Below are 27,970 nucleotides of genomic sequence, written 5' to 3' on the forward strand. Positions count from 1 at the left end.
CTTGTGCACTTTCGATCGCTGGTGTTTCGACCAAGCTGTTGTAAACCTCCTTGGCTTCCTCCGACAATGTCGCCTAAACAAGTCGCGGGATGGGGATAGATTCGGGGGAGAGAAGAAAAACGAAAATTAAAAACAAAAATCATAAATGAGGGTAACTATGATAGAAGAAGAAGAAGAAGAAGAAGAATATGATGAACTATAATAAGAAGATAATAATGATGATAAACAATTAAATGATATTTATCTATTATCAACGAATCGTGCTATTTTATTGGACTCCTTTTTTAACGAACGGTTCGTGTGTGCTTGTGGTGTGTGCGTGTAAACGAATAATAAGATAAGATACTTTGTGCAGCATAACGAATGCAACTTGCTGCATTGGATTAAAGATGCGTGCGACACAATGCGCAAAAGACACAAATAAGGATTGGTTTTATCGTGCAATATCGAGTGTGTATGTATGTGTATATGTATTATTAACCATCGTTCTTAGATAATGGTTAGAACACGCGTAATACCTAAGTTTCATAAGGTAAAAATGGTATAAACTCTCATCGATAAAGCCAAAGTTATTACTCGGTTAATATTGTTGGATGATCGAGATAACAAAGAAGAACATGCAAGCATGCTATGTACGCTAGGCATAAATATATGTATATGTTTCATGATTCCTTTTTCCCGAATAATGTTTTATGCATATCTTTTTCATTTGTCCATCGTGCGACTCGATCTTTCGTGCTCGTTCATTGTTTAAGGAGCTGGAGAAGGTGGGAAGGTTAATATGTCGTTGGTAAATTCTGGATACTCCGAACTAGTGTCAGAATCTAGATCGGAATTACTAGTAAAGGTTAAGCTAGAACTTGGTGCACTTTCAGGCCAAGAAAGCAAGTTGTTTCTAGAAGAAAAGGGTGGGGATAAGGAATTGAGGAAACTCGTAGAAGGTGGCGGTGATTTTCCACACAATTCCACTGAGGAAAATCCTCGAGCCGAATCTGGATGAAGAAATTGTCCTTTGTTCTTAAAGTTTAGCCTCAAACTGTGTGGGACTTTTTTGCTACGACGCTTGTAACGCAAACGACTTCTTATATCTGTCTCTGAATGAGAAACCGAATCGGAATCCTCGCTAGAATCGTTTCGAGGATGAAACGATCTGCGGACGTTCTTTATAGGTGGTTTTCGATTCTCAGATAACGACGAAGTTCTGTGTCGATAAACATTTGTATTGCTTGTCAATTTTTCTACTAATAATTCAGACTTTGGTAATTCTTTCCTAGTTGTTTCGTTTTGATACAATTTTGGTGGTTCCAATATATGTTGATGTATACTAGGACTAGTTGGTGGATTAGTTTTCTGCGTTATATTTAATTTAACAGCACTCGATTGTTGTTGTTGTTGTTGCTGTTGTTGACTCTGCAACGGTATATTCAAATCCAAATGCTTTGGTTTCTGAAGTGGAATGTTCAAGTTACGAAAAGGTACTTGAGATTGACTAGGCAAATCCAACTTTCTCATATTTGGTAACATTGATTTATTGGACATCGAATTTTGACTGATATTCTTTCCAAGTTGCATCATATTTTGTGTCAACTTTCCTAATCCTAAACTCAATCCTTGACCCTTCTTCGAGTCCAGATAACTTTTAACGCTCTCCAAACCTGATACTTCTCGTTGATATTTTTCAGCAAGTATTTTGCTACTCAATTCAACTTGACTATTGGCCTCGGCATCAGACTTTCGCCTAAGGCGTTGAAAATTAACCCGCAAACTTTCCGAACTGCTGTATATCGGTGATTCCTTCTTCTCTGATTCCGCGATAAACAACGGATTGTTCGATATTACAAACGGGAATGAATCGAAACCATTTTGATTTTGTTCAATTTTACGAAAACTTTGAATATTTATTCTTACAGTTTCCACGTTTCCTCTAGCAGTAGTCGAACTGGTATCTGACGTACCAGTTTGTACATTTGTTTTAATGCTATCGGATGAACCATAAACGATACTTTTAGTTTCTTGACCAGGATGATTCGATCTGGGTACAAAAGTAACTTTGGCAGCTCTTGCTTTTGCTATGTCAATCTTCTTAGTAAATTCTGTTATATTAACTTTGGAAGAATCGCTGAAAGAACTCGACAATTTCGGTCTCGTTCCAACGTCAAGATTACTTATCTTTTCTCTTTGAGATTCAAATTTAACTGGTTTATTGCGAGAAGAATCAAGATTTGCCGTTTTCTCTTTCAATAAGTCGTAATTCGGCGTTTCTTCTCGAGCCACTTCGAAATTCGTCGAATTTGTCTTATCTTGCAAGGTTTGTTCACAATTATCAACTTTGTTATTTTGATATAACTGTTGTTGACCGGATCTGTTACTAGTCATCATGGAACTTTGTTCTTGGATGTTGCTAACGTAAGAAGATCTAACGGAATGTTCCAAATTATTCAATTTATCAAATTTATCAGATTTCTCATCGGTGAAACGCAAAGCTTTGTCGACGGAACAACTCAGAGCACTGTCCTCGTCAAAATATTTCGGTTGTTCGAAATAACGATCAACGTAACTGGTTGATATCCGTTTAGGTTCACGTGGGAAGTCAAGATTAGGATTTTCCATTTTAAAGGATACCGTGCCGTTGTGTTGTTTAAGGTTATGATTAGGATTAATGTCAATTGCATTTTCGCAATTGTAACTACCACTTTTCCTGTTTCCATGTTCAAGGAATTCGCTGGATTTAACGAGATTTTGTTTAGTTGCTGCATTGTCCAATAAATGGGCATCAAATTCAATATCCATGTAAGAGGTCCAGGCACTTGGTTTAGTTAGAAGTTCGCGAGATTTAGCAAAGCAAAACTCTGCTGAGGCTTTGTCCCACAAAGGCAGTTTTAAAGTTGATGGAGCACCAAGAGATTCTATACTAGATACCGTAGAAGATAGTGATTGTAGACTCGAACATAGCCACTTTATATTATTGCATGCATAATATTATGTTAATTTGTTAGATACAACAAGAGATTAGATAGAATCATGCAGAACAAGAACAATGTTACGAGACAAGCATAATTTTCACATGAAAAATCATATTTATGCGAAGATTCGAAAGATGTAATATGGAAAATAAAAAAATAAAAGATTTTGTTAAATCAGCAATGCAATAAATAAATAAATAAATAAATAAATAAATAAATGATTAATTAAATAAATAAATATAAATAAGCGATAAGAAAGAAACAAATGTAAAATGTGACAAATCAAACGATGAGTTAGAAAAGGAAAAGGGGGGATAGGAGAAATGAAAGTAGTATTAGTTTCGTTGAGAAAAAGTTAAATATATATATATATATATATATGTATATATATGTTAATTAATTATAGTTTAATTAAAAATGTTCCTAACTAAAAGATTAGTAATGCATACCTACTTTTTGAGCAAAAGTGACAGCAGGAATTAACTCTGTTCCATAACAGTTTTTAACAATCGAGAGAATAGTCAAATGTAAAATTGAAAAATAGAATGTTAAAACGTGACAATTGATATTTCTTTTTCAACATTCGTTAATCCGTTGGACTTGTTGGTGGTGGTGATGATGTGAAGAATTTGGTATGTAATAAAACTGTGTAATTTCGTTGAAAACAAAACGAAGGAATAGAATAATAACACAAAGTGATTATAAAATAAATTTCTCTTTTCCTTCGTTTAGAAATAAAATCTTATTGTTTTTTCTTTTTTTTCTTTTTAATGTTGTGTGTAAATTTTTCTCATAAAAGTATAGAGGTAACCAGTAACCAGTAACCAAACAAAAATTGTTTCAATGTACCTGCATGTCAGGTATTCTGGCAGCTTCTTCTGAAAAGTGTCGTCTGTCTGGTTTGGGACTGTGTTGATGTGGCAACTTAAAAGAGAATTTTCTGCGTCTTGAAGGACTGGCGGGTGTTCGGGGAGACTCCGGTGGATGTTCAAGATCTGTCATGGAACGTGCTGTCAATTCCTGTGCCATAGCAATGGCCGAGTAGAGTGTTTTCTGATCGGCTGCTGAGATAGGCTTCACCTAAATATAAGATAAACGTTTACTGATTCCATCAGTCAACTCTACTAACTTGATATCTTTTTGATCTTTAGATTTGAGATCTCAATTCTTTAGAAGACTGCACTAGAACTGTATGATATTGATATTATACAAGTTAATATCCGCGAAAGATATTAATATCAGTTTTTTGACACACACTCGAACAAATGTTATACTCTTTTCCTTCTTTCCTTTCCTTTCCTTTTTATCTTTCATTACGTCAAACCTTTCCTTGACTTCTTCTTCTAGTTAAGTTTATTAAGTTTTATTCCTTAACTAATGTGTTCTCACAATACAGGTAAGATATAAATAATACAAATATGTATAAACCTAAATACAGACATAAATATAAATGTGTGGATAAATATAAATGATAACAAATGTACAAGTAAAAATATTATCAAATTAAAAAGTAATTCTAAATATATATATGTAAACATTTATACAAACTAATATATGTGTATATATATAGATATATATAAAAATGAGCAGCAAATAATAAATAATCAAATATTAATGATCACTAATGTACAAAGTACAAACAAACGTATGATTGTAAATAATAAAAGATTACTGTACATTTATTGGACTCACGGTCGCTTGTTTCTTCTTGCTGCATTGTTTAGCTTGTATTTCTCGAAGTTCATTTCTTGCGTTACTCGATTCATGTTCGGTAGGCAAAGGATGTCCAGGTGGTGGTGGAGGAGCTGAAGAACCTTTTATGATGATATCACAATATATGTGTTAACAATCATTAAGGGAATAATCAAACATTCAAAATGTCTATTTTAATTACCTAGAGACCTAAACATTTGATCCATCTCAGCTAAAAGACTTGGACCAAAATCAAAGTTAAGCGTTTTGTCAAATCTTAGTGGACTATCTTGATTTTCTTCGTCACTGATCTCATGATATTCGTGATCAGCTCCAAGACTTTCGATATTACCAATCGCATTGGATGATACAACAGCGGGTTGTTTGCTTGCATTGGGAATATTTCCCATTTGGCACATCTCAGAATTAACGTCTGACCATAAATTGTCTGTAAAAAGTATAAAAAAAATAAGAAAGTGATATTAATATTCTTTACATAAAAAATAAAAACTATTTCATTCTTTTTTTGTTAATAAACAGAAACAGACCCTCTAATAAAATAGAAAAGAAAAGAAAAGAAACATAAAAACTACCATGTTTACTTTGTTGTTCTTGTTGCAAAGCCCTGCTATCCCTCAAAGTTTCTCTGTCTATTTCTAAGCTTCTTACATCTTGATTTAAAATTTGACTAGAATTATCCGTAACATCTTCTTGGGGTTTATATGGGGTTACCACTTGACGTGGTAAATGTGGGTACTTGCCACCGAGAAAACTGATATCACCAAAATATGCGCCATCCAGTCCAACGTGACCAGTATGTTTTAAATCGCCTTGAGGGGAAGATATCATATCCGTACGAATTTTTCTTCGTTGAGATGAAAATGCATTTTTACCATCGCCTCTTGTAAATTCTCCTGGCTTGTTGCTCGGTAAATTCGAACCGAGATAAGCTATTGTGTGTGCAGGATTAAATATTCCTGTTTTACCGTTATTTAAAACACCCTTCCACATTGTATTGCTACTTCCTTTATCCAACACTGTTATTATATCACCTTGTCTATAAACTAATTGTCCAGTTTCCGTACTGTCCTGTACAGCTTGAACTTGTTCCGGTTTTAAATCTGGCAATAAATTAATTAATTCAGAAAACTTTGGCCTCTTGGATGGTTCATGTTGCCAGCATTGTTGCATCAAAGAAAAATAATCTTTTGGACAACATTCTGGTTGTTCGAGTCTTTGAAAGTTAGGTTCATCAATAGCTTCCAATATTTGATGACCAGTCAATGCAGCCCATGGTTGGAAACCATAACTAAACATTTCCCAAAGTGTTACACCATATGCCCATACGTCGCTAGCTGATGTAAACTTCAGGTAGGATATGCATTCAGGAGCACACCAAGCAATTGGTAATTTTAAATTAACATTGAAATTAGTTTGGTAATAATCTTTACCAACACCAAGTGCTCGAGATAATCCAAAATCTGATATCTTGACTTTGTTTTTAGAAAACACGAGAATATTCCTTGCAGCTAAATCTCGATGTATTAATCTCTTAGCTTCCAAGTATTGCATTCCATCAGCTATTTGGACAGCAAAGTCACACAACGACAGAACAGGAAAACTTGCTCGTAAACTTGGTTCCTTTAAACATTCCAATAGAGAACGCAAGGGTGCTAGTTCTGTTACGAGCATCAATGAATTTGTATCCAAAACTACACCGTATAATCTAACTATGTGTTCATGATCGATAGAATGCATAATGGCAGCTTCTTTTAAAAATTCAATAGGATTATTCTGCATTCTTTCTCTCGATAAACACTTTATTGCAACTTGTATCCTTTCACCGTCGTTTGTCCATACACCTTGTTGCACAACTCCAAATTCTCCAGTTCCCAATTCCTTGTTTACTATTATTGCATCAGCAGGAATCATATGTTTGTTAGGAACACGTACAGGAGGCCTATCTTGTCTTTCTTCCGGTAACATACCAAGAGCACTTGGTGTTTGTTCTTCACGCTTTGGTAATAACATCTTCTTAAATTTGGAAAGATAATTTTGTGGAAAGTGTTTTTGAAAATACTTTTTTAAGCGTCTCATTTCAGGTTTACTCATTCCTATAGCATTTAAATCTTCTTCCGTTACATATTTTAATTGTGCTGTCGTTTGAACTTTAAGGTCCCCTAAATGATCAAATAAAAAAAAACAGATTAATATAAAATGTATTTAAATTTAGATGAAAGATTAATCAAATCTGAATAAACTTACCCCGTATACCAGGATAATACTGTTGCAATTCAGCCTCCATAAGAAATTCATAAAGTCCAGGACCGACGTTGCGCGACATTCCTCCTTGTGCATCTATTTATTACAAAAATGCATTCTTAATTAAATAATTCTAAATTATAACAAAAAATTCACAATACTTGACACTATATAACATTGTTTATTAATATATTATGCATACACACACACACATATATATATAAATACATATTTAAATATATATGTATAGAAGATTAAAAAGAAATAAACCTATGAGAGAGAAGATAGGAGAGTGAAAAGAAAAGTTTGAAAATGTATTGGAGCAAGTGCATGAAATATTTGAAAAAGGAATAGAATCTTCGAATTTCTTCAGAAATTCTATTTTCTTTCTGAACTCATATTTCCACGAAAGACACGCCCCACGGCCTTAAATAGAAAGATTTTATTTATAATCAATGGTGACTTCGTACCGCGTACTCACCCATTCTTCGCTGCAAGGAAGATACACGCTTTGCCAACGGCGTCGAGGGCCGTCCTCCAATTCGGGGAGTTACAAAGCGGCTTCCTCTCCTCCTTCTCCTCTTTTCTTCCTTCTTTCCTCCTTCTTCTTTCCTTCTCTCTTTTGTTTCTTGTCTCGCGCGCGCGACACAACACGACACGATCACGACCACCAACCACCACCACCACCACCACCACCACACCACACACCACCAATCGACCGGTCTTTGCTCTCTTCAGCCTTTCTTATTCGCTTTCTCAACTAACATTTTTATCACTTATTTCACCCCTTCTTTTATTAAATCTTTCTTTCCTTTCATAACCCTTTCAATTCGATATAACCTTTTTGATTTAGATTTTGATTATATTTATTTATTTCTGGTTTTTTTTTTTAAACGTTTCGTTTTTTAACCACCGAAATCAAACGAACGATAAAAGCTCGTGCGCGAGACGCGTATCCCTTGCAAGTTTCACTTTCTATCTTTCTCTTTCTATCTCTCCTTCCTCTCACCCTTCTATATCTATGTGTTTGTCTCTGCTTGTCTAACTCTTTTACCAAGACGACGAAACGGCTTTCTATACTTCGCACTGAACGCTAATTTATATGACACGTATATACACGATTCGTAACATTAACCAATGCCGTGTTTCTAGTGCAATTACTATCACTGCACCTAACTGTTATTACCGATGAAAAGCATACATTGCGACTGATCGACAGATCCATCATAGCAGCATTGCACATCGGTTGTTTTCGTTCATACTCGGCATCAATCGGCTTACCCACATGTAAGCATAACAAGTCACGATATCCTTCGCGTAAGCTTCCTTTTTTAATTATAATCTCATTGGTTGATATTTCCACGTGCTGTTGCATTGACCAATAGAGATTAACGATCGAAGCGCCAACTTGCGTAAGGCTCTGGTATTTTACTCACGCGGGAGAGTCTATATGTCAGAAAAACAAAGTTGTCTTCCAAACATCCTAGAAAAACACTCTTGGCAATTAATTTGCAGTTTTAATTAGAATCAAATGAAATATTAATTAATGTCGTTTAAATAATAATAGTAACTTTACATATTAAGTATTGTCTTCCAAAGTGCATTATTTTTCTGGTACTTTCTTCCCCATTGTCCTTAACTTTTGTTCACAGGTGCGTTTAATAATTAGTGTATTATTCATACATATTATTTAACATCATTTATTTTTATTGTATTTTAGTATGAATCAAAAAAAGCAAATAGGTAATACAAAGCCATTATATGGATTTAATAGAAAATTGGAACCGGATAGTATTATTGGAGCAACTGATTCCAGTGGTGAATTAATGTTTTTGATGAAATGGTCAGCTAATTTCGTGTTACATGTTTCTTCCTTTTTTTCTTTCTTTTTACTTTTCTATTTTAATATTTATCTCTATATAAAATTTAAGTCAAATATTGTGACAACAAAATGAATGCTATACGTCAAATTTTATATTTGTGTAGGAAAGGAACGGATGAATCAGATTTAGTACCTGCAAAAGAAGCTAACGTTATGTGTCCACAAGTTGTTATTCAATTTTATCAAGAAAGATTAACTTGGCATACTACTTCGACAAACAGAAAATCAAAACCTAACTAAAACACACACACACTCCAATTTTTATATTACATATTATTAAATAATATATATTAGAAAATAAATCTATTTCCTTATAAATTTCTATAATATATATATATATATATAAAAGAAAAGAAAGAACAAAATGTTGAGAAATGAAAGATCAATCAATTATATTCTCTTGTCAGTTTATATCCCAATGTTTTCGCAAAGTGTTATTCGATTAAAATTGAAATCTGTAAAAATTTGTCTAAATCTTAATATCTTATTTTAAACGAATGACATTTTCTCTTTTTTTCTATTTGTCTTTCTTTTGTATTCATTTATTTGTTAATATGAAATTTTTAAATATACATATAAGTCATATATCTATATAACAATTATCAGTGTATAAGTTTAATTCATATTTAAAATGATTTTGATTATGTATATATACATAACTTTATTATAAACAGGTGGATGAAAATTCCATGGTAAAATCATAGTATAATAACTTTAATATGTAATCTATTTGATAAGATAGATGCATCTTTTTCTTTTATACTTTGGATACAGTAGGCCTTTAATATTCGCACATAATTGGTTCCTGGAAAGTGTGTGCGAATGTTGAATGTTCAAAAGTAGAGAGATGTACAAAAATATGTACCAAAAACTGTATTTTGAAGTATTTATTTATCGATATGTATACAAAATGAAGTTGAAGTGTTTTTAAGTGTTTCCTTTATAAAGTTATCAAGAGTTAATTGAATACCATCCATTTTTTTCTTTTCTTGATAAAAATTCTTACTAATTTATTGTTATATATACTATTAGTATATTAATACTTTGCAGTCGGGGCCGTCACTGACGGCATTTCGAAACTGTCGAACAAAGATTCACGTTTTTAGTCAAAAAAGCTTAAAGTTAAGAAGATCTATCACGCGTCTTTTTAATAGTGATGACATAGTTTGCTTGTTCTTGTTTCTTTTCTTCAGTATTAACCAAATTGTCACCTTTAAGAACATCAACATCATTGGTTATTTTAAATGCAAGTCTTTTTGAATAAATAATTGAAATCTTTTTCTGGATTAATTTTACCTGATTCTGCAGTTTGGCATGTAAAGGTAGCTTCACTTGTCACTGTTGATTCAGAGGATGGATCATTCAGATTGGAATTATTATTTTTCATACAAGGATTAGCATACATCGATGTAGATGCCATGGTGTGATGTTGCATGTAAGGAATATCTAAATAATCACTTAAATAATAATCATGACGAGACGTATTTTGAGGATATAACTTCTCTTCGATTCTTCTGTTTATAACAACAGCTTCAGCAAGTGGTATCGGTTCTGTATATGTAAATGTCTTCTTATTTTCAGTCTTATCTTTGGATTTTTTAGTAGGACCATAGATAACAGGTACAGCATTACTTAGCTCGCTAGTTGTTCTTATAATTGGTGTGATATTACCCATCGGATCTAACCTAGAGTTTATTTGTTCACGAGAATTAGTAACACCAATTGAAACCTTATCGGGATATTTTGGTATAACATTAGTCATTGATTTTTGTTTCTTTTTTCGTTTTTTCTTATGTTCTAAGTTTTCTTCTTTTTCTGTGCCAAGTTTATTTTTTGTTTTTAGTTCACTTTTATTACTTTCATTTGATACTTTATTCATAACAATTGTTGAAGTTTCCATATGATGATGACTTAAGTGACGTCGTAAATTATCTTTCCTCCTGAAGACAGTACCACAATGTTTGCAGGAATATGGTCTGTCCTCTATAAAAATTACAAAATATATCAATGAGTTTATTATTTTTTATTTGTCGATGAATTTTTATAAAAAATATACCTGTATGTGTTATAATATGACGTCTTAATTCGAACTTGGTTACGAAAACTTTATTGCATTTATCACAAGTGAAAGGTTTATCTTTCTGATGAGTTTTCTTGTGACGTGTCAGTAAACCATTAATTTTGAAACTCTTACTGCATTGGTCACACTGATATGGTCGTATATCTGAAAATAATGTTACAATTTAATGATAAATAATATACTTCACACTCATAAACATCAGACTCACCCGAATGTGTTTTCATATGAAGTGTCAAACTTGCCGAACACTTGAAAGTTTTATTACAAACTGTGCAAGTAGATAAATCAGAATCGGTATGAGTTTTCAAATGGTTTTTCAAATCTTGATGTTTACGATACTTCTTCTCACAAATGTGACATTCAAATGGTTTTTTATCTATAATATTTTTATTAGATTAAAATGAATAAAAAAAAAAGTAAATGCAGTATATCAAAGTATAGTACTTACCGGTATGTGATATCATATGTCTCTTCAATTTGTTTTGTTGTGGAAATGCCTTATCGCATATATCACATTTATATGGTTTATATCCAGTGTGAGTTCTTTCATGATATTGAAAATGAGAATGTTTCACGAAAGTTCTATCGCAAATATTACATTTATAAGGCTTAATTCCAGTTACACATGCATCGTGATAACTTTTGTTTTTTTTATTTAGAAATATTTTATGACAAATATTACATTTATACTTTTCGGGATTTCCAGGTATTACTAATATATGACTTTCGTCAGAAAATCTTTTTCTACGATTACCCTTCTCCTTCGATGATTCTTTATTAACCAAATTAACCATTGTATCTGATATCTAAATTGCATTGAAATATTAACTTTTCTTATAAGAGTTTAAATAACATCAATGCAATTTTACTTACTATCTCTTTAACATGTACTCTTTCATCATCAGATATTAAAGAGTCATCCGAATCTGAGCACTCATAATCTAAACGTATTTGCGTACGTAGTTCTCTAAAAGTTTCTATTTTAGTAATGAAAGGTTTAGAACGCTTAGTAATGGAATTTTCCTCACTGTCTATATTTACATTTGTCAATTTATATAAATCTTGTTCACTGTCAATATCGTTTTTGATGGAAGCTTTAGAAGGCTTAGTAATGGAGTTTTCCTCACTGTCTAACACTACAGTCATCAATTTATAAAAATCTTGTTCACTGTCAAAATTGTCTTTGATGGAAGCTTTAGAAGGCTTAGTAATGGTGTTTTCCTCATTGTCTAACCTTGCAGTCGTCAATTTATAAAAATCTTGTTCACTGTCAAAATTGTCTTTGATGGAAGCTTTAGAAGGCTTAGTAATGGAGTTTTCCTCATTGTCTAACCTTGCAGTCGTCAATTTATAAAAATCTTGTTCACTGTCAAAATTGTCTTTGATGGAAGCTTTAGAAGGCTTAGTAATGGAGTTTTCCTCATTGTCTAACCTTGCAGTCGTCAATTTATAAAAATCTTGTTCACTGTAAAAATTGTCTTTGATGGAAGGGTTAGAAGGCTTAGTAATGGAGTTTTCCTCACTGTCTAGCCTTACAGTCATCAATTCATAAAAATCTTGTTTACTGTCAGAATTGTCTTTGATGGAAGGGTTAGAAGGCTTAGTAATGAAGTTTTCCTCACTGTCTAACCTTACAGTCGTCAATTTATAAAAATCTTGTTCACTGTCAACATTGTCTTTGATGGAAGAGTTAGAAGGCTTAGTAATGGAGTTTTCCTCATTGTCTAACCTTGCAGTCGTCAATTTATAAAAATCTTGTTCACTGTCAAAATTGTCTTTGATGGAAGGGTTAGAAGGCTTAGTAATGAAGTTTTCCTCACTGTCTAACCTTACAGTCGTCAATTTATAAAAATCTTGTTCACTGTCAACATTGTCTTCGATGGAAGGGTTAGAAGGCTTAGGAATAGAGTTTTCCTCACTGTCTAACCTTACAGTCGTCAATTTATAAAAATTTTGTTCACTGTCAACATTGTCTTTGATGGAAGGGTTAGAAGGCTTAGGAATGGAGTTTTCCTCACTGTCTAACCTTACAGTCGTCAATTTATAAAAATCTTGTTCACTGTCAACATTGTCTTTGATGGAAGGGTTAGAAGGCTTAGGAATGGAGTTTTCCTCACTGTCTAACCTTAAAGTCGTCAATTTATAAAAATCTTGTTCACTGTCAACATTGTCTTTGATGGAAGGGTTAGAAGGCTTAGGAATGGAGTTTTCCTCACTGTCTAACCTTACAGTCGTCAATTTATAAAAATCTTGTTCACTGTCAACATTGTCTTTGATGGAAGGGTTAGAAGGCTTAGGAATGGAGTTTTCCTCACTGTCTAACTTTACAGTCGTCAATTTATAAAAATCTTGTTCACTGTCAACATTGTCCTTGATGGAAGGGTTAGAAGGCTTAGGAATGGAGTTTTCCTCACTGTCTAACTTTACAGTCGTCAATTTATAAAAATCTTGTTCACTGTCAACATTGTCTTCGTAAACGCACGTTGAATCTTTATTAATGGCCAGTTCTAATGGTGAACTTCCTTCTGCATGTGCTACTGGAGTTTCTTCATCAACATGACTTTTACTCTTTAATTCATCTGTAAAAATGATTAAAATAAGAAAAATATATTGAATATAAATAATCAATATTATTTATTATATAAAAAAGAGAAATAATTTATTACCCAAATTTTCATTTGTTTGTTGAACAACCTTACGACAATCTGTACATCCTTCTATCTCCAACAAAATACACATTCTACATTTAAAATGTCCACAATTATCTCTTATAAGTCTTCTATCTGTTATATTTGTTATTGCTTGACATTTTGGACATTGTACTTGCATAATTATTTTTTCTTAAACTAATAATATTTTATACAGTGGATCAAATAAGTATTGGCACACCACCTTTTTTTTTTTAAATATTTTCAATTGTTTTTTTGACTTTAATCAAAGTAAATGAATCACGTTTTTTAAAGGTTAAAACGATGTATAAAATAATCTCCACCATATTTGTATCTCTAGAACATTTAATTTATCCAATTACTCTAACGTAACCCTTTCTTTTATTCAAATAAATAAATAACAAATATTTGGCGCGAAATATGATATTTAAAATATCATTATTCTTTTTCTTTATTAATTACGAAGATATTTGATTTTTACGAGATTAATTTTATTGCAGCAATTGTTAATAAAAATAATTTATTTTTAATATTATTAAAAATTAATGAAATTAATGAAATTAATGAAAATAGAATATTATTTATTAAAAATAATCATGAAATTGTTTGACTTTGCCAATAAGTCAAAATTTGAAATACATGTTTTGTCATTTAATGAAAATAAAATAATGCGAGTGCTGCCATCTCGCATTATATCTATCCGAATTGAAATCAAAGAAAATGCTCATAAATTGATAGGACGTTGCGTTATACCTCTCGCTTTATACCACGGATTATGCATCTTTGAGCTGCTTAAAGCAGTGCCGACTCATCACTAAAAAGATTTCAACCAAAAGTTCGTTTTATTCTTATTGAAGGAGATTGAAGAAGTATCATTTAATCATTAAAACTTGAGTATATTGTTTCTTTAAAAATTCTACAATATGATTATAACGCTGAAAAATTTACAACAACAAACGTTTACGGTAGAAATTGACCCATCCGAAACGGTGAGTAAAAATCTCCAATGATATTAAATTTCACTTACTTTCATTTTAGTTAATTAAACAAATCATTCTTTTTTCTTTTATTTGCAGGTAAGAGAACTTAAAAAACACATCGAGACTCAAGAAGGTTTTCCTACCGAACATCAGAAGTTAATATATGCTGGTAAATTCAAGCCCATAACCTCACTTTTTTACTACTCAAATTTATAATATTTCTAACTATGCATGTACGATTGATAGTAATCTATTATGTATGTTATTTCAAAAGATTTGACGTATATAAACATTAAATATTAGTTTAATTATTTTTATTTGTATATAATATATGATTTATTGCAGGTTAAGTTTAAAACCTTTTTACAAAGATTGCTATATCATTTGTCTTTCTAATATCTATATATATACATATACATATATAGATATGCATACCATATATATATATATATATATGTATATGCATTTTATATTATTGCATATATTGATGCAATGCATTCATACAACATTAAAATTGACTTGTCATTGTTTCAGGCAAAATACTAATAGATGACAAACCATTGACAGAATATAGTATCGATGAAAAGAAATTTATAGTTCTTATGATTACAAAACCTAAAGCTGGTAGTGGTTCTACTGCAACTGAAGAACAGCACAATGTTGAAAGTGACAACAAAGAAGACACAACTACCAGGTATTTAAATAACATCATGTAATATAATGATGTTAAACAAAAGTATAATTATTATCAAGAAATGATATTTCATAAAGATCGCAGTGGTTTTCAAACTTCAATCTTTTGCAGATGTTTTTAAATGTAAATATTTATGTTACAGAGTTCTCATTATGAAAGTAAATGTTTTTATAAATAATTTATGTAATTTAATAGTATTTCTTATTTTTTGCCATAGTTCAGCACCACCACCTAGTACAAATCCCACTGCTCAGACTGTTTCTCAACCACCTACAAATGTGCAAGAATCAACAGTGACAGAGCCAGCGGCTGCTGGAGGACAAGCCGAGAGTGCCTTGCTGATGGGTGAAGAATACAATACAATGGTAAACAATATCATGGATATGGGGTAAGTTAAATATTAAATAAATTTATATTTACGCGTATATATTTACATTTGTATAAATAACTTACATTTATATTTACCTGTCATATAAATGTAGGTAAGTGCATTTATATTTTGGTATAAACTTTATTTTTCTTAGATATGAACGAGAACAAGTTGAGCAAGCTTTAAGAGCAAGTTTCAACAATCCAGATAGGGCAGTTGAATATCTTCTGACAGGTATACCTGCTCAATTGTTCGAAGATCCATTAGAGGATCCTGCTGAAGCGCAAGAACAACCTCAAGATCAAGGTCAAGATCCTTTGGCATTTTTGCGAATGCAACCACAATTTCAACAGATGCGTCAAGTTATTCAACAGAATCCTCAACTGTTAAATACTGTGCTTCAACAAATAGGACAAACTAATCCTGCGCTTTTACAGCACATTTCACAAAATCAAGAAGCATTTATACGTATACTGAATGAGCCAGGTTTGTTTCTTTAAATTAAATGATAAATTTGGCAAATATTATTAATGATAACTTCCTTAATTGGGTATTCATAAACAATGAAATCTTTTTAATGTAGTAGAAACAACTGGTGGTACAGGCGCACGAGTTACACCGGTGTCTGCAGCAGCAGTAGCATCAGCGGCTGCTTCAGGTGGTCTTTCAGGTGGTGGTGGTGGATCTACCAACACCCGATCAGGCTTTGAAATGATTCAATTGACACCACAAGACAGAGAGGCTATTGATAGGTTGACAGCATTAGGATTTCCTGAACACCTAGTTGTACAAGCTTACTTTGCATGTGAAAAAAATGAAAATCTTGCTGCTAACTTTTTGCTATCTCAAAGTCTCGATGATTGAAGTTATACATACGTATGAGTTTAAAATATCAATGGACTGAGAAAGAGTGGGTAATTACATCCATAACCACTTATTTTCACAGTAATTACGATTGCTTTGTTTGTAAATATACGTACATGTTTAGGATATTTTATTCATTATATACAGGAGAATTGACATGTATATCAACAAGCTAAAAATTTTATGTGATATATTCATAAATGTATCAACAAAACAAAAAAAAAGAAAAAAAAAGAAAAAATAACAAAAATAACAAAAATGGCTGGAAATGCAACAAATCTATAAAATTACACATATTGATTATCCAAATTCTATTTGTTGTGCTATGTCCATGTATTCATGGATTTTCACCTTAAAAACTACATGTATACACACACACATTATTCTTGCGGGCTATAAGAAAAAAAAAACAAAACAAAAGAACAAAGAAGATTTCATTTGGAGCTTGTATTAAAATATAATTCATATTTATGGGTCATATTAACAGCCGTATTTATGGTTAAACAATTTTTTGCTTCTTCACTCTCTGGACAAATTTTCATTCTATTTTTACGTAAGAAAGTCCACGTAATAAATAATAAATAATAATAATATTAAAATAATAATAATATTAATATTAATAATAATATTTGTAGTTTGTTCATAGAAAATACGTTTACTTTATTGTATTTATACATTCAAAACTAAGGATAGTTATAGATATCAGTAAATAACAATAAATGAATAAATACAAATACCCTTTTATGCATGCATTTAAATAATTGCATATACATGGAGGGGTTATACATATGTAATTCTAGTTCATTAATGTACTTTGTGCACTTGATGGACTTTCTGATGTAAAAACAATGGAGAGAGAGAGAGAGATAAAGAAAGAGAGAGATAGAGAGAGCGAAAGAAAGAGGTGCATTTTCATATACATTGAAATTAATCTTGTATATGTTATGTACATTCGCATATGTATAAACTAAACAAACAAACAAACAAAAAATATCTTGTATTTTTTAAACGAAAATGAAAGAAAAAAAAAGAGATAGTTGCACATTCAATGAAACAAACAAACAAACAAAATTGAAACAAGTCAATCCATTAAAATGTGTAAGAATTATAATACAGTTTCTAGTGTTGATGAATTATAATGAAATTTTAATTAACACGTAAATATATATATTTATAAATATATATATATATATATATAATGTGTACGTATGTGCATCAAACTTTTTATTTAATTCTTAAATAAAGAATATTGTTTTTTCACAAATAAATAAATAAAAAAATAAAACATTAAATATTTTAATTTTATCTATAGATAATTGTGAGTATAACAAATTTGGAGAATTCTTAAGATATATACGGTTTTGCGAGAGAACAATATATAGGAATTGTAGATACGAATTGACTTTTGTTCATCCATTACTGCTATTAAAAAACTAATACTCTAATCTATGAGAAAGAGAGCTTTTACGGAGAAATAATAATAATAATAAATAAGAAATAAAAAAGAATGGAAAAGAAAAGAAACTAAAAAAAAAAAAAAAAAAAGGTTTTTCTCTTCATAACAAAATGGATAACAACATTGTGCTCGTTTAAATATAATTTGCGTGATTAACTTCTGAATTTTCAGTTTAATCCTTCTCTCTTCTTTTATGCATACGTGCATATTTAAGGATTCTTTTTTTATTGTATGGTACATATATATATATATATATATATATATATATTATATACACACACATTCATGCGTGTATGTAACTAATGTGTGTGCGTGGATATGTGTAACACACACATGCAAATTTTCTTTGAAAATATATATTATTATAACAATGTTGAGGAGGAGACTGTTTCTCAAACAAATGGTATAACAATACTCTATTTTCAATTCATCAGCAAGTAAGAAGATAAAAGCAATTATCTTATCTCGAATAAATTTAGTAAATATTATAAAAAAAAAAAAGAAAAAAAATAGCATTGGAATCCAATTTATTGGATGATTTTATATATTTTTTGTTGTTAAATCTAGAAACACTTTGAAGCAGCAGAACTTTGATTCTTTCCACCATTTTCAATATGTTTGTAATATTAAAAAGGAAACGAACAATCTCTAAATAAATGTATCTTCATTTATTAGAAAGAAAAATATAATTATATACAGATGTTACTTTAATCATATTAGATGAGTTAAAGTATCTTTTCTTGTTCTTGGTCATGTAATAGTTACATAGAACAACAAATACAAATAAATGCACAAATTGTGCATTAAAGAGATGCATTTACAAATAATGAATTAGAACAATAAATCACTTAAATAGTTAAAATGTAAATCATAGAAGAATCTTAGATAGTTCATTGAAAACTTGTGTATAATATATAAATATATATATATATATATATATATTCATAGTGTATGCTTAATAACAACGGAGTATCAAAATATATGCACTATGTTCACGATAAAATACCTTTTTTTGCAAATCTTTTTTAGCTTCTTCTATTTCCTGAAATATACATATTAATTATATTAATTAATTATAACATTGATCTTATTATCGAGTTTTGTGTATTTAAGCAAAAAAAAAGAACAAATATAATTACTCTTTTGAGTTCAGCTGCTTCCTTGTCGCAATCATTGAATGTAAATGTTCTGTATAAGACGACACTGGTTGCATACAAACCGAATACTAATAAAGTGATAAGAGGTAAGAATAAAAATATTTCTTGCCATTCTGTAGCATAAGAAAACTTAATATATCCAGTAATTACTGCTAACCAAACACCTAAAGGTACACTAGTATAGGTAAGCCATTCAGTTAATTTAGACATCTGAAAATAAAATTGAATTAATATTTACTGATTATCATTTTAATGACAAATGTTAGTTTATTAATCAATGATACACTTACTTCACGTATCAAATATAATACAATTAAAAATATTAAATATCAATTTCGTCACTAAACACACTTCCACGTATTTTTGATTTCTACTGTCAGATAAAGAGGATGTTATTTATTATGTTGAAGTCATATCTTGTAGGTAAATAATATATTGTATTTCTTTTTTCTTATACGTATAAACTAATTTTGTACATTTAAAATGATTTATTTATTTAGGTCGTACTTTTATTATTTTTCTTATAAAATAAAATATTGTTGATTATCTGACTATCTATCTAATCTAATATTCTGATATCAAAGAATACAGAAGTACATAGAAGTTCACAAGTCCACTGTTCGCGTATATAAAATTAGTTTAGTTACTACCGGGACCACCAGAATGCGACAGTAGATGCTTAACGCGGTGACTGTACAAAATCATCAAAACATGCAGTATCCTTGGTAATATATATTTATTTATATTAATTTATGAATGTATTAATTCAATATAGGATTCAATTGAAGGGAGTGATAAAACTTTTTAAAATTAAGAAATAATAATTTTATTCAACATATTTATAAATGCATATTTCATTAGTATAAAGAAATTTATTGAAGTTAGTAATAGCCCTGTGTTCAAAATATATCCTTCAACTGTTTCAATATAAAAATGTATAATATTTTTTAAGTCATTCTGATAGCACCATCCAATCTTATTGTTTCACCATTTAGAAGTGGATTTTCAACAATTTGCTGTGCTAGTTGTGCGTATTCCTCAGGTTTACCTAATCTTTGAGGGAAAGGTATCATTTTGCATAAAGAGTTGCGTACTTTGTCTGGTAAAGTTGCAAATAAGGGTGTATCAAATAATCCAGGTGCAATGGTGACTACACGTATACCGTGTTTGGATAAATCACGAGCAATTGGTAAAGTCATTCCAACGATAGCACCTTTACTAGCAGAATACGCAGCTTGTCCCATTTGTCCATCATATGCTGCAACACTTGCTGTGTTGATTATAACTCCACGTTCACCATCTTCGTTAGGTGTATTGTCACCGATAAGACCAACGGCTAATCTTATCACATTAAAAGTTCCAATTGTATTTACTTTAATTACTTTAGTAAATTCATCTAACGGGTGTGCTTGATTTTTATTAAAATCATACGTTTTTTGTGCATATCCAATACCTGCTGCATTAACAACTGCAGTTAACTTGCCAAAATTAACTTTAGTTGTTTTCAAAGCGTTTAATACATCTTCTTCAGAAGTAACCTGTAAATATATTTAATATATATAAAATTAGGCTGATTAGATATAAATATTATAATCAAATATAAATGTAATCAAAAGTAAGGTTATATTTTTTAATAACTTACGTCAACTGGTACAAACAAAGCTTGACCTTTGTACTCATTGGCAAGTTCTTGACCTTTAGAACTGGGAAGATCTGCAATTACAACTTTTGCACCTTCTTTGATAAATCTTAAAGCTGTCCCACGACCAAGACCAGATGCTCCACCAGTTATTAATGCTACTGTATTCTAAAATGTTTCTCAATTTCAGATTATTTGTTCTTATTAGATATAAAACTATTATTTTTTTAACATAAAAACACCTAACTTTCGTTTTAACTGTTTTCTATTTGTTATTATAATTTGTACTATCATTTTTTCTTTGTTTTTATATACAGTATTTACAGAAAAGAATTCACACATATACATATACATATACAGTAGTTACAGATAATTTAAATCACGTGAAATTATTTGTTGTTAGAAATAATAATTTTCATTGTTATTGTTGTGTATTAAAAAAATGGTAGTTACCTTAAGCATTTTAATTTTAGTATGTAAAATACGGTTATTTAAATATTATCACAAAGAAAACAAGTTGTTCCTTTTTACACGATCAAAAGCAGACTGTGCACTAATTTAGTTGTTTTTACTTAATATGTACATGAATAGTAGATAATTATCATTTGGACATTGATCCTTGCAGATTATTATTATTTTTTTTTTTGCGGATGTATGATATAAAAATACAACGGTCATTTAAACATAAATTAAAATAAAATAATGATTTTTAAAGCTTGCTGAATAATAAATATTATAATTATAGTGATAATATTCTTATCACTAATCTACTGTAAATTTAAAAAAAATGTTATCAGTATATAGTATGTAATATATATTTTTAAATGTATTTTAATTATAAATTATACAGTAAATAAGAAATATTATATGAAAATGTAAAAATAACTGTTATAATAATTTTTTAAAGATTTTCTTTTTTCATTATTCGTAAGATAAAACAATTTATTTATAGAATAATTTATCAATGATTAGTTTTTTTTTTATTGTGGATCAAAAGTGTGAATTTAGGGACTATTTCGTTCATTCAAATTCCTCAATTGGAATATTTCATTATAAAGAATTGTAAATTCGCCTTAAGGCTAAATTTGTCCCTAGAATATTTTTGATACTTAGTAAAATAATAAAAAAATCTCTATATTCATAACATTTATTTACAAGAATGTATTCTTTATAATTATGGAGGGTAGAGGTAAGGAGTAACATCTCTGTATATGAAAAGTGTCCGTTGAAATGCATTCAATTAGGGTGGCGCCACAGTAGCTTCAGGGTAAATTTTAAAGGAAGCGCCAAATATTATTAGAGTAGGATTGAGAAATAAACAAGGAACACAAATTTTACCCATAACTGTTTATTTAGATACTTTTTCCTAAAATTAAATGATAAAAAATCAATAAACGTACTATTCACAGTTCACGAAATAAAATCACTCTAGCTACACGTTTTCTCATAATAATTCTTTAAGGTTATATTTACTACATTATTACATAACTCGGCATACTTCAATTCGTTTACAATTGCTACATTCATACCATACCTTCTGTCTACACCAGCGCCATTCTGGAAGGTTTTTGAACTGTTATTTATAGAAAACGCTGGACACTTTTTCACATTTTCTCCCATAAGAGATGTTACTCATTACCTCTACCCTTTATATTTATATTAATTATAACGAATTCATAAATGATATAGGATTTTATTGTAAATTATTCTAAAAGAAAGATTTAGTGATAAAGTGAGAGAGAAATTGCTTCATTTATTATACGCAAGATGTCGTTCGTAAACCTAGTCATGCGCCAAGTGTAGTGCGCAAGCTGTTGTGCGCAAGTGATTAAATATGAATGATATAATCGTAAATAAAAATAAAATACAATATACAAATTAATAAAATAATAAACTATTATGCACTATATAAAATATAAAATGCAATAATAACAGAGAAATATTGTAATAAATTTTTAAAATTGTATTACATCTTTAATTGGTTTAATTTTGTAAAAATTGTCGTCCATGTGTCCTACAAAATTTTGAAAAAAAAAACAAAGAATGACTTTTTATGATTTTTTTTTATTTATCTAACTAGCAATATAATATTAACATAAGATACATATATAAATAAATTAATAAATATCGCTTTTCAAATACACATACTTATGTATATATGTATACATATGTGGTATACAAGAAATTCGTATCAAAATTATGAATTTTAGTTGATTGAAAAATAAAAAACAATAAAAAAGAAAAAGAATGGATAATCTTTGGTTAGTTTATCTCGACTTCTAATTAGAGTGGCATTCATGACTTTGTGGAGGGAGAAGAGGGAGGGTTGAAGGGAGAGAGAGATGAAGAGCATTAAAATCCTACGAGGGTATAATTAATGAGGAATCGGATGTAATTACCGATGGAAAAGTCAAGTATCGTTCGTGGAATGATTATGTCTGAAGAATTTTGTTTAAATGGCAAAATCGTTACTTACTATATATATATATATACTTACCATGTCTGCGTACTTGAGAAGGTATCGACGATTCTTTATTGAAATTTTTGCTTATCAATGAATTATGTGTTAAATATTATGCATCAATATGCATGATGTACTTAAACAAAAAAAGAAAAAATAGAATTTTGTACGGAAATTTGTTATCATGGATTTTTCCATTTAGAATTTATAATTTGTGATTATTTAATATAAAATAAAATATGATTATATGAAATTTTAAATAATATCATCAGTTGATGTATAATTGTCACGTATAATATAAATTTTATTTTTATACTCTGTAAATTAAACTGTGTAGTGAACTGTTTTATTTATGATAGATTAATCAAACGTGTATTTTAAATTTCATTTGTTAGGTTTTTTTATTATATTGCAACAATTGCATAATCCTTCTAAGAAAGATATGAATAAAAAAAAGATGTTAATCAAACAGTTCATTTTAAAATAGTCCAACCATCAATTTTGTGTGCTTTGATGTTTTGTGATTGTAAAAAAAAAAGGACTATATTATAGTATATTAATATAGTATTTTATATATTATACTAAAAAATAGATTATTTTCGTATATTATTCGTTTGTATAATAAGTATATCAAACGTATGAAAATTTAAATGTAAAATTTCGATAATTCATCTTGTTGTTATCTCTTTCTCTCATTTCTATTCAACTATATCCATAGTGTTAGATAACGCTTGATGGTCACCAAAGTTCTCTTAACTTGACTAATTATCGGTAGGAACGTGTTGCAAGCAAACTGCGCGTAACAGTAAGAAGTAGAATATAGTTTAAACGAACTGTGGTTAGTTAAACAACTTCGTCTGTTCTATCTTTGAGTTTACAATCGGACACCAAAGCTAAAGTGGATTGTAGATAACACTTTTGCTTTAGTAGAATGTAACACGTGAAACGTGAGACGAAGCTGGATTTGCTTTGTGTAATCTATACATATATATAACATAACATTGTATGTATATAATATACATAATATAATGTAATATATAAAATGTATATAATAATGTATAAAATATACATATAATATTGTGTGTGTGTGTGTGTGTGTGAATGATATATCTCCTTTAGTATTTCAAATATTTTCATATTATTTTCATTTTTCTAATTTACAAAGCAAAAACCATGTATGCAGATCACACAAGTTAGAATTGAAACTTTCAACAAAGCAAGTTTTAAGCAAATGAAACAAATATATAATATCAGGAGTAAGATAATTTATTATATAATATTATTATAATATTTTTGTAATTATTTATGTAATAATTATGTAATAATTATAAAAATTACGCGCCTGTAGGAATGCAACCCTCCGGACACGCTTGAAAATATTGCTTGCGAGTGCCATCTATTAAAACGGAATTTATTTTCTGCCCGAAAGATAAGCAACCCTTAATACACACGTGTATAAACAGTGGGTTGAAAAAAAATTCCGTTTCAACAGATGGCGCTCGCAAGCAACATTTTCAACTGTGTACGAAGGGTTGCATGCTTACAGGCGCGCATTTTTATAATTATTAATATAAAAATTAATAGAAAATAATTTTTTAATTATAATATAAAAAGAAAACAAAAAAAAAACGATACATAAATGATTAAAACAGATAATAAAATTATAAGAAATTTAAAATAAAGTAAATAACAATTTACATCGAATATAAAAAAAATAATTCGATCGTCGTTTTATCTAAAAAATATTAATTTATCTTTTGATTGGAAGTAATTTTTGTGAATAATAAAAACAAAAGAAATTAGGATGATGAGATTAAAGAGGGTTAGAACGTTGAACGCAAATTGGGATCACTAGACGGTAACAAAACAACAACAACAACAACAAGGTGGTGTATTCGTAGGGGTTTTACGCGTGGGGAGTGAATTTCACGCGTGTCGTTTTTCTCACTCCTACCTTCCACACTGTTCATTCTTCCTCCTCTTCCTCTTCCTCTTCCTCTTCCTCTTCCTTCAGAATGCGTATCTCGCAGCACCTGTGCATACTCCGTGTTTGTTCATATGTTGCATTAGCAAGCTTACCACGCGCAAGCCTTTCCACCGATTGATCGTACGTGGTCTGCTCGCGAGAGTAAGCACGTTTGTGGTAAGCCTTAATTTAACGATCTCGAGAGAGAAAAAGAGAGAAACAAAGAGAGAGAGAGAAAGAAAGAGAGAAAAGAGAGAGAGAGAGAGCTTTGTATGATAATAAAAATATATCTCGTTTATTTTTACTTTGCAATGTAATCAATTCGTTCGTTCGTTCGTTCGTTCGTAGGTTCGTTCATTTGTTCGTGTGGGAATAATTAGATACATTTAAATTTCTTAATTAGTTACGCTCATTAGAGAACAAACGTTAACGAGTTTCTCCTGGAAAATGGAAGAGAATTTTGGGGACGTGTGTGTGTATGTATGTATGTATGTTATGTTTGTGTTCCTCTTCTTTTTCTTTTTCTATTTTTTTTTTTATGTCTGTGTATTTGTCTGGTTCTCTAATCGAAAGTGATGCATCAGTTTGTTGTTTTTTTAATTTAATGTTTATTTTTATATTTATATTATTTTTTTATTTTATATGATATCTAGTTTTTTTGGTTAAATATATTATAGTATGATAATGTCTTTGATATTAATGGTATGTATCAGGTAATATGTATGTATGCATGTATGTATGTATTTATGTAGAATTTGAAAATTGGTATGGTCGATGAATAATATATGAATTAATTAATGTCTCAAAGGAAAAACCTGACCAATATGTTAATTTATACATTTTATTTATTATTATTGATATTTAAAGTACGTTGATGTAGGATTTTGGAATTTCAAAGATAGATGTATGATTAATTTCACGTGAAATTAATTAATGTTACTAAAAGTTAAAAACTAATGAGTTTTTTTGTATATATATATATATATATATATATGTATGTATGTACGTTTTGTGATTCATTTTATTTATTATTAATTAAATTAATTATATGAAAATGATGATAATTGTATAAATGTATAAATCGTGGAAAATTGATAGGTTAATGAAAAATATGAATACATTTATTGATATCAGAGGAAAATAGTATATAATTAAAAATACCATCGTGTATAATTTTACTCATTTTTAATTACATTTTTCTTCGTATCATTAATTATCAATAAATATTGGAAAATCAATGAAAAATAAATAATATAATTAATATCTAATGAAATAAAATTTATTTAATCAATTTATACATATACTGTTTAATTTTATTGATTTTTATTTGAGATCAAAAAAAATATCCCTCAATTAAAAATTAAAAAAATTAAAAACTGAATCAATGAGAAATATATAAATGATTAATAAATTATTTAATTAAATATTAATTCTTCCTAATTTATAATTATTTTCGAATAATTAATGTCAATGAGAAAGATAAATGAGAAAGTTATTGAAAAATATAATATGCATTAATTAATTAAAATATCAAAGGAAACAAACAGAAAATGACAAACATATAATTTGATTTTTCAATCATCGATTTATTATTATTCACAAAAATTCTTGTTCTCTCATTTTTCGTTATCATTTAAAAGTTTAACAAATATTTTTCACATATAAGAATTTAGAAACGTGATAAGTGCAAAGTAGCAAAAGAAAATGTAGAAATAAGAGAACAAATATCATGACATTTAGAATGACAATAGAAAATTAAAAAAAAAAAAAAAAAAAAATAAGGAATGACAAACAAATGTACGAAATTTTGTTTGATTCTTCAAACATTTTTATTTGTAATTTTTAAAAATATTTTCACATATAAGAAGAATTTAAAAACGTGATAAGTGCAAAGTATCAAAAACAAAAATAAAAGAAAACAAGTATGTAGAAATAAAAAAAAAAAACAAATAATAAATAATATTTGTTTTTGAAATATCACAACAAGAAAATTAAAACAAAAAAAAAAAAAAATAAAAAATGACACACAAACGTACGAAATTTGTTTTGTAATTCTTACAGAATTTTTGTTTCTATTTAAAAAAAAGATATTTTCACAAATAAGACTATTAAAAACGTGATAAGTGCAAGTAGTCAAAAAAAAGAAGTGGATTTAAATAAAAAAAAAAAAAAAAAAAAACAAATAATAAATGACATTTGTTTTTGAAAAAATCACAATAGGAAAATTAAACAAAAAAAGAAAAGGAATGACAACAAACGTACGAAATTATTTTTTTGATTCTTCCAGCATTTTTATTTCTATTCACATAACCCCATCATCGATATCACTAAAAATATTTAGATACAGGATCGTGAAATTCGGGGGGCTTAGAGGGGGATGAAGGGAAGGTCATCAATACAAAATATGAATAAATGAATGAATGAATGAATGATTGAATGATTGAATTAATATAAAATTAATCAAAAACAAAAAAAAAAGAACAAAAAGAGAGAGAGAGAATAAAAAACAAAAAGAAAAAAAATGACATATATGTATATATATATATATATATATCTCTCTCTCTTTCTATATATATATAAAGTATATATATGTATATGCATATATATATAGCTTGATTTTTTCTTCATCATTTTTATTTCTATTCACAGTCAATAAATTAAGACGCATCGTTGGAAAATCATACGAGAACCGAGCGGATTTTGCCTTTTTTTTTTTATTAATATCTTTTTTTTTTTCTCAAAAGAATTATTGAAAAATATGAAATCGCGAGAGAGGCCTAGGTCGGACATTTTTCTTGTTTTTTTTCTTTTTTTTTTTTTTTTTTTAACGCGATC

The 27,970-nt window shown here is 29.3% G+C and overlaps 6 protein-coding genes across 14 annotated transcripts; 2 read left to right on the forward strand and 4 right to left on the reverse strand.

Moving 5' to 3' along the window:
* Window positions 1-735: 735 nt before the first annotated feature.
* Ack-like (activated Cdc42 kinase-like) lies at window positions 736-8,175 on the reverse strand. 9 transcript variants are annotated; one of them, XM_015317054.2, is made up of 7 exons: window positions 7,399-8,175; window positions 6,921-7,013; window positions 5,258-6,835; window positions 4,858-5,103; window positions 4,641-4,777; window positions 3,813-4,043; window positions 736-2,955 (listed from the first exon to the last, which is right to left on the reverse strand). In XM_015317054.2, exons 1-7 carry the CDS (start codon window positions 7,400-7,402, stop codon window positions 751-753), a joined length of 4,494 nt encoding a protein of 1,497 aa, XP_015172540.2. In that variant the 5' UTR covers window positions 7,403-8,175; the 3' UTR covers window positions 736-750. The 9 variants fall into 9 exon arrangements, with proteins under 9 accessions (XP_015172540.2, XP_089028621.1, XP_015172541.2 ...); XM_089172495.1 differs by having other exon boundaries at window positions 4,656-4,768; window positions 5,249-6,835; XM_015317055.2 differs by having other exon boundaries at window positions 4,641-4,768; window positions 5,249-6,835.
* A 194-nt stretch (window positions 8,176-8,369) lies between these two features.
* LOC107064413 (chromobox protein homolog 1) lies at window positions 8,370-9,138 on the forward strand. Its single transcript, XM_015317078.2, has 3 exons — window positions 8,370-8,569; window positions 8,638-8,760; window positions 8,904-9,138. Exons 2-3 carry the CDS (start codon window positions 8,639-8,641, stop codon window positions 9,037-9,039), a joined length of 258 nt encoding a protein of 85 aa, XP_015172564.1. The 5' UTR covers window positions 8,370-8,569; window position 8,638; the 3' UTR covers window positions 9,040-9,138.
* Window positions 9,139-9,671: 533 nt separating this feature from the next.
* On the reverse strand, window positions 9,672-13,934 carry LOC107064405 (uncharacterized). Its single transcript, XM_015317068.2, has 7 exons — window positions 13,546-13,934; window positions 11,753-13,458; window positions 11,328-11,685; window positions 11,088-11,255; window positions 10,856-11,023; window positions 10,096-10,782; window positions 9,672-10,010 (listed from the first exon to the last, which is right to left on the reverse strand). Exons 1-7 carry the CDS (start codon window positions 13,706-13,708, stop codon window positions 9,922-9,924), a joined length of 3,339 nt encoding a protein of 1,112 aa, XP_015172554.2. The 5' UTR covers window positions 13,709-13,934; the 3' UTR covers window positions 9,672-9,921.
* A 366-nt stretch (window positions 13,935-14,300) lies between these two features.
* Window positions 14,301-18,287, forward strand: Rad23 (UV excision repair protein Rad23). Its single transcript, XM_015317139.2, has 6 exons — window positions 14,301-14,537; window positions 14,625-14,697; window positions 15,063-15,222; window positions 15,440-15,610; window positions 15,747-16,078; window positions 16,176-18,287. Exons 1-6 carry the CDS (start codon window positions 14,472-14,474, stop codon window positions 16,454-16,456), a joined length of 1,083 nt encoding a protein of 360 aa, XP_015172625.1. The 5' UTR covers window positions 14,301-14,471; the 3' UTR covers window positions 16,457-18,287.
* A 278-nt stretch (window positions 18,288-18,565) lies between these two features.
* Dpm3 (Dolichyl-phosphate mannosyltransferase subunit 3) lies at window positions 18,566-19,691 on the reverse strand. Its single transcript, XM_015317138.2, has 3 exons — window positions 19,360-19,691; window positions 19,052-19,279; window positions 18,566-18,954 (listed from the first exon to the last, which is right to left on the reverse strand). The coding sequence occupies exons 2-3, from the start codon at window positions 19,277-19,279 to the stop codon at window positions 18,868-18,870; spliced, it is 315 nt and encodes a 104-aa protein (XP_015172624.2). The 5' UTR covers window positions 19,360-19,691; the 3' UTR covers window positions 18,566-18,867.
* A 188-nt stretch (window positions 19,692-19,879) lies between these two features.
* On the reverse strand, window positions 19,880-21,395 carry LOC107064444 (3-hydroxyacyl-CoA dehydrogenase type-2). Its single transcript, XM_015317136.2, has 3 exons — window positions 21,162-21,395; window positions 20,712-20,876; window positions 19,880-20,607 (listed from the first exon to the last, which is right to left on the reverse strand). The coding sequence occupies exons 1-3, from the start codon at window positions 21,168-21,170 to the stop codon at window positions 20,017-20,019; spliced, it is 765 nt and encodes a 254-aa protein (XP_015172622.2). The 5' UTR covers window positions 21,171-21,395; the 3' UTR covers window positions 19,880-20,016.
* Between the last annotated feature and the right edge of the window lie 6,575 nt (window positions 21,396-27,970).

Source organism: Polistes dominula, unplaced genomic scaffold (assembly GCF_049000335.1).
Source record: "Polistes dominula isolate Pdom_NZ unplaced genomic scaffold, Pdom_raw_medaka contig_74, whole genome shotgun sequence".
Classification (NCBI taxonomy): Eukaryota; Metazoa; Arthropoda; class Insecta; order Hymenoptera; family Vespidae; genus Polistes; species Polistes dominula.

Excerpts from the sequence above, each read along its gene's own strand:
- Ack-like (XM_015317053.2), bottom strand. Across the intron at positions 6,836-6,920 it reads GTATTATCCTGGTATACGGG|GGGACCTTAAAGTTCAAACG; the intron begins GTAAGTTTATTC and ends TTGATCATTTAG. Across the intron at positions 5,104-5,248 it reads AGAACAACAAAGTAAACATG|ACAATTTATGGTCAGACGTT; the intron begins GTAGTTTTTATG and ends TACTTTTTACAG.
- LOC107064444 (XM_015317136.2), bottom strand. Across the intron at positions 20,608-20,711 it reads CTTTGTTTGTACCAGTTGAC|GTTACTTCTGAAGAAGATGT; the intron begins GTAAGTTATTAA and ends ATATATTTACAG.
- Rad23 (XM_015317139.2), top strand. The coding sequence starts at position 14,472 with ATGATTATAACGCTGAAAAATTTACAACAACAAACGTTTACGGTAGAA. Across the intron at positions 15,611-15,746 it reads AACAATATCATGGATATGGG|ATATGAACGAGAACAAGTTG; the intron begins GTAAGTTAAATA and ends TATTTTTCTTAG. Across the intron at positions 16,079-16,175 it reads ACGTATACTGAATGAGCCAG|TAGAAACAACTGGTGGTACA; the intron begins GTTTGTTTCTTT and ends TTTTTAATGTAG.
- Dpm3 (XM_015317138.2), bottom strand. The coding sequence starts at position 19,279 with ATGTCTAAATTAACTGAATGGCTTACCTATACTAGTGTACCTTTAGGT. Across the intron at positions 18,955-19,051 it reads AAGCAGCTGAACTCAAAAGA|GAAATAGAAGAAGCTAAAAA; the intron begins GTAATTATATTT and ends TGTATATTTCAG.
- LOC107064405 (XM_015317068.2), bottom strand. The coding sequence starts at position 13,708 with ATGCAAGTACAATGTCCAAAATGTCAAGCAATAACAAATATAACAGAT. Across the intron at positions 13,459-13,545 it reads ACAAACAAATGAAAATTTGG|ATGAATTAAAGAGTAAAAGT; the intron begins GTAATAAATTAT and ends TCATTTTTACAG. Across the intron at positions 11,024-11,087 it reads TCATATGAAAACACATTCGG|ATATACGACCATATCAGTGT; the intron begins GTGAGTCTGATG and ends CATTATTTTCAG.
- LOC107064413 (XM_015317078.2), top strand. The coding sequence starts at position 8,639 with ATGAATCAAAAAAAGCAAATAGGTAATACAAAGCCATTATATGGATTT. Across the intron at positions 8,761-8,903 it reads TTAATGTTTTTGATGAAATG|GAAAGGAACGGATGAATCAG; the intron begins GTCAGCTAATTT and ends ATATTTGTGTAG.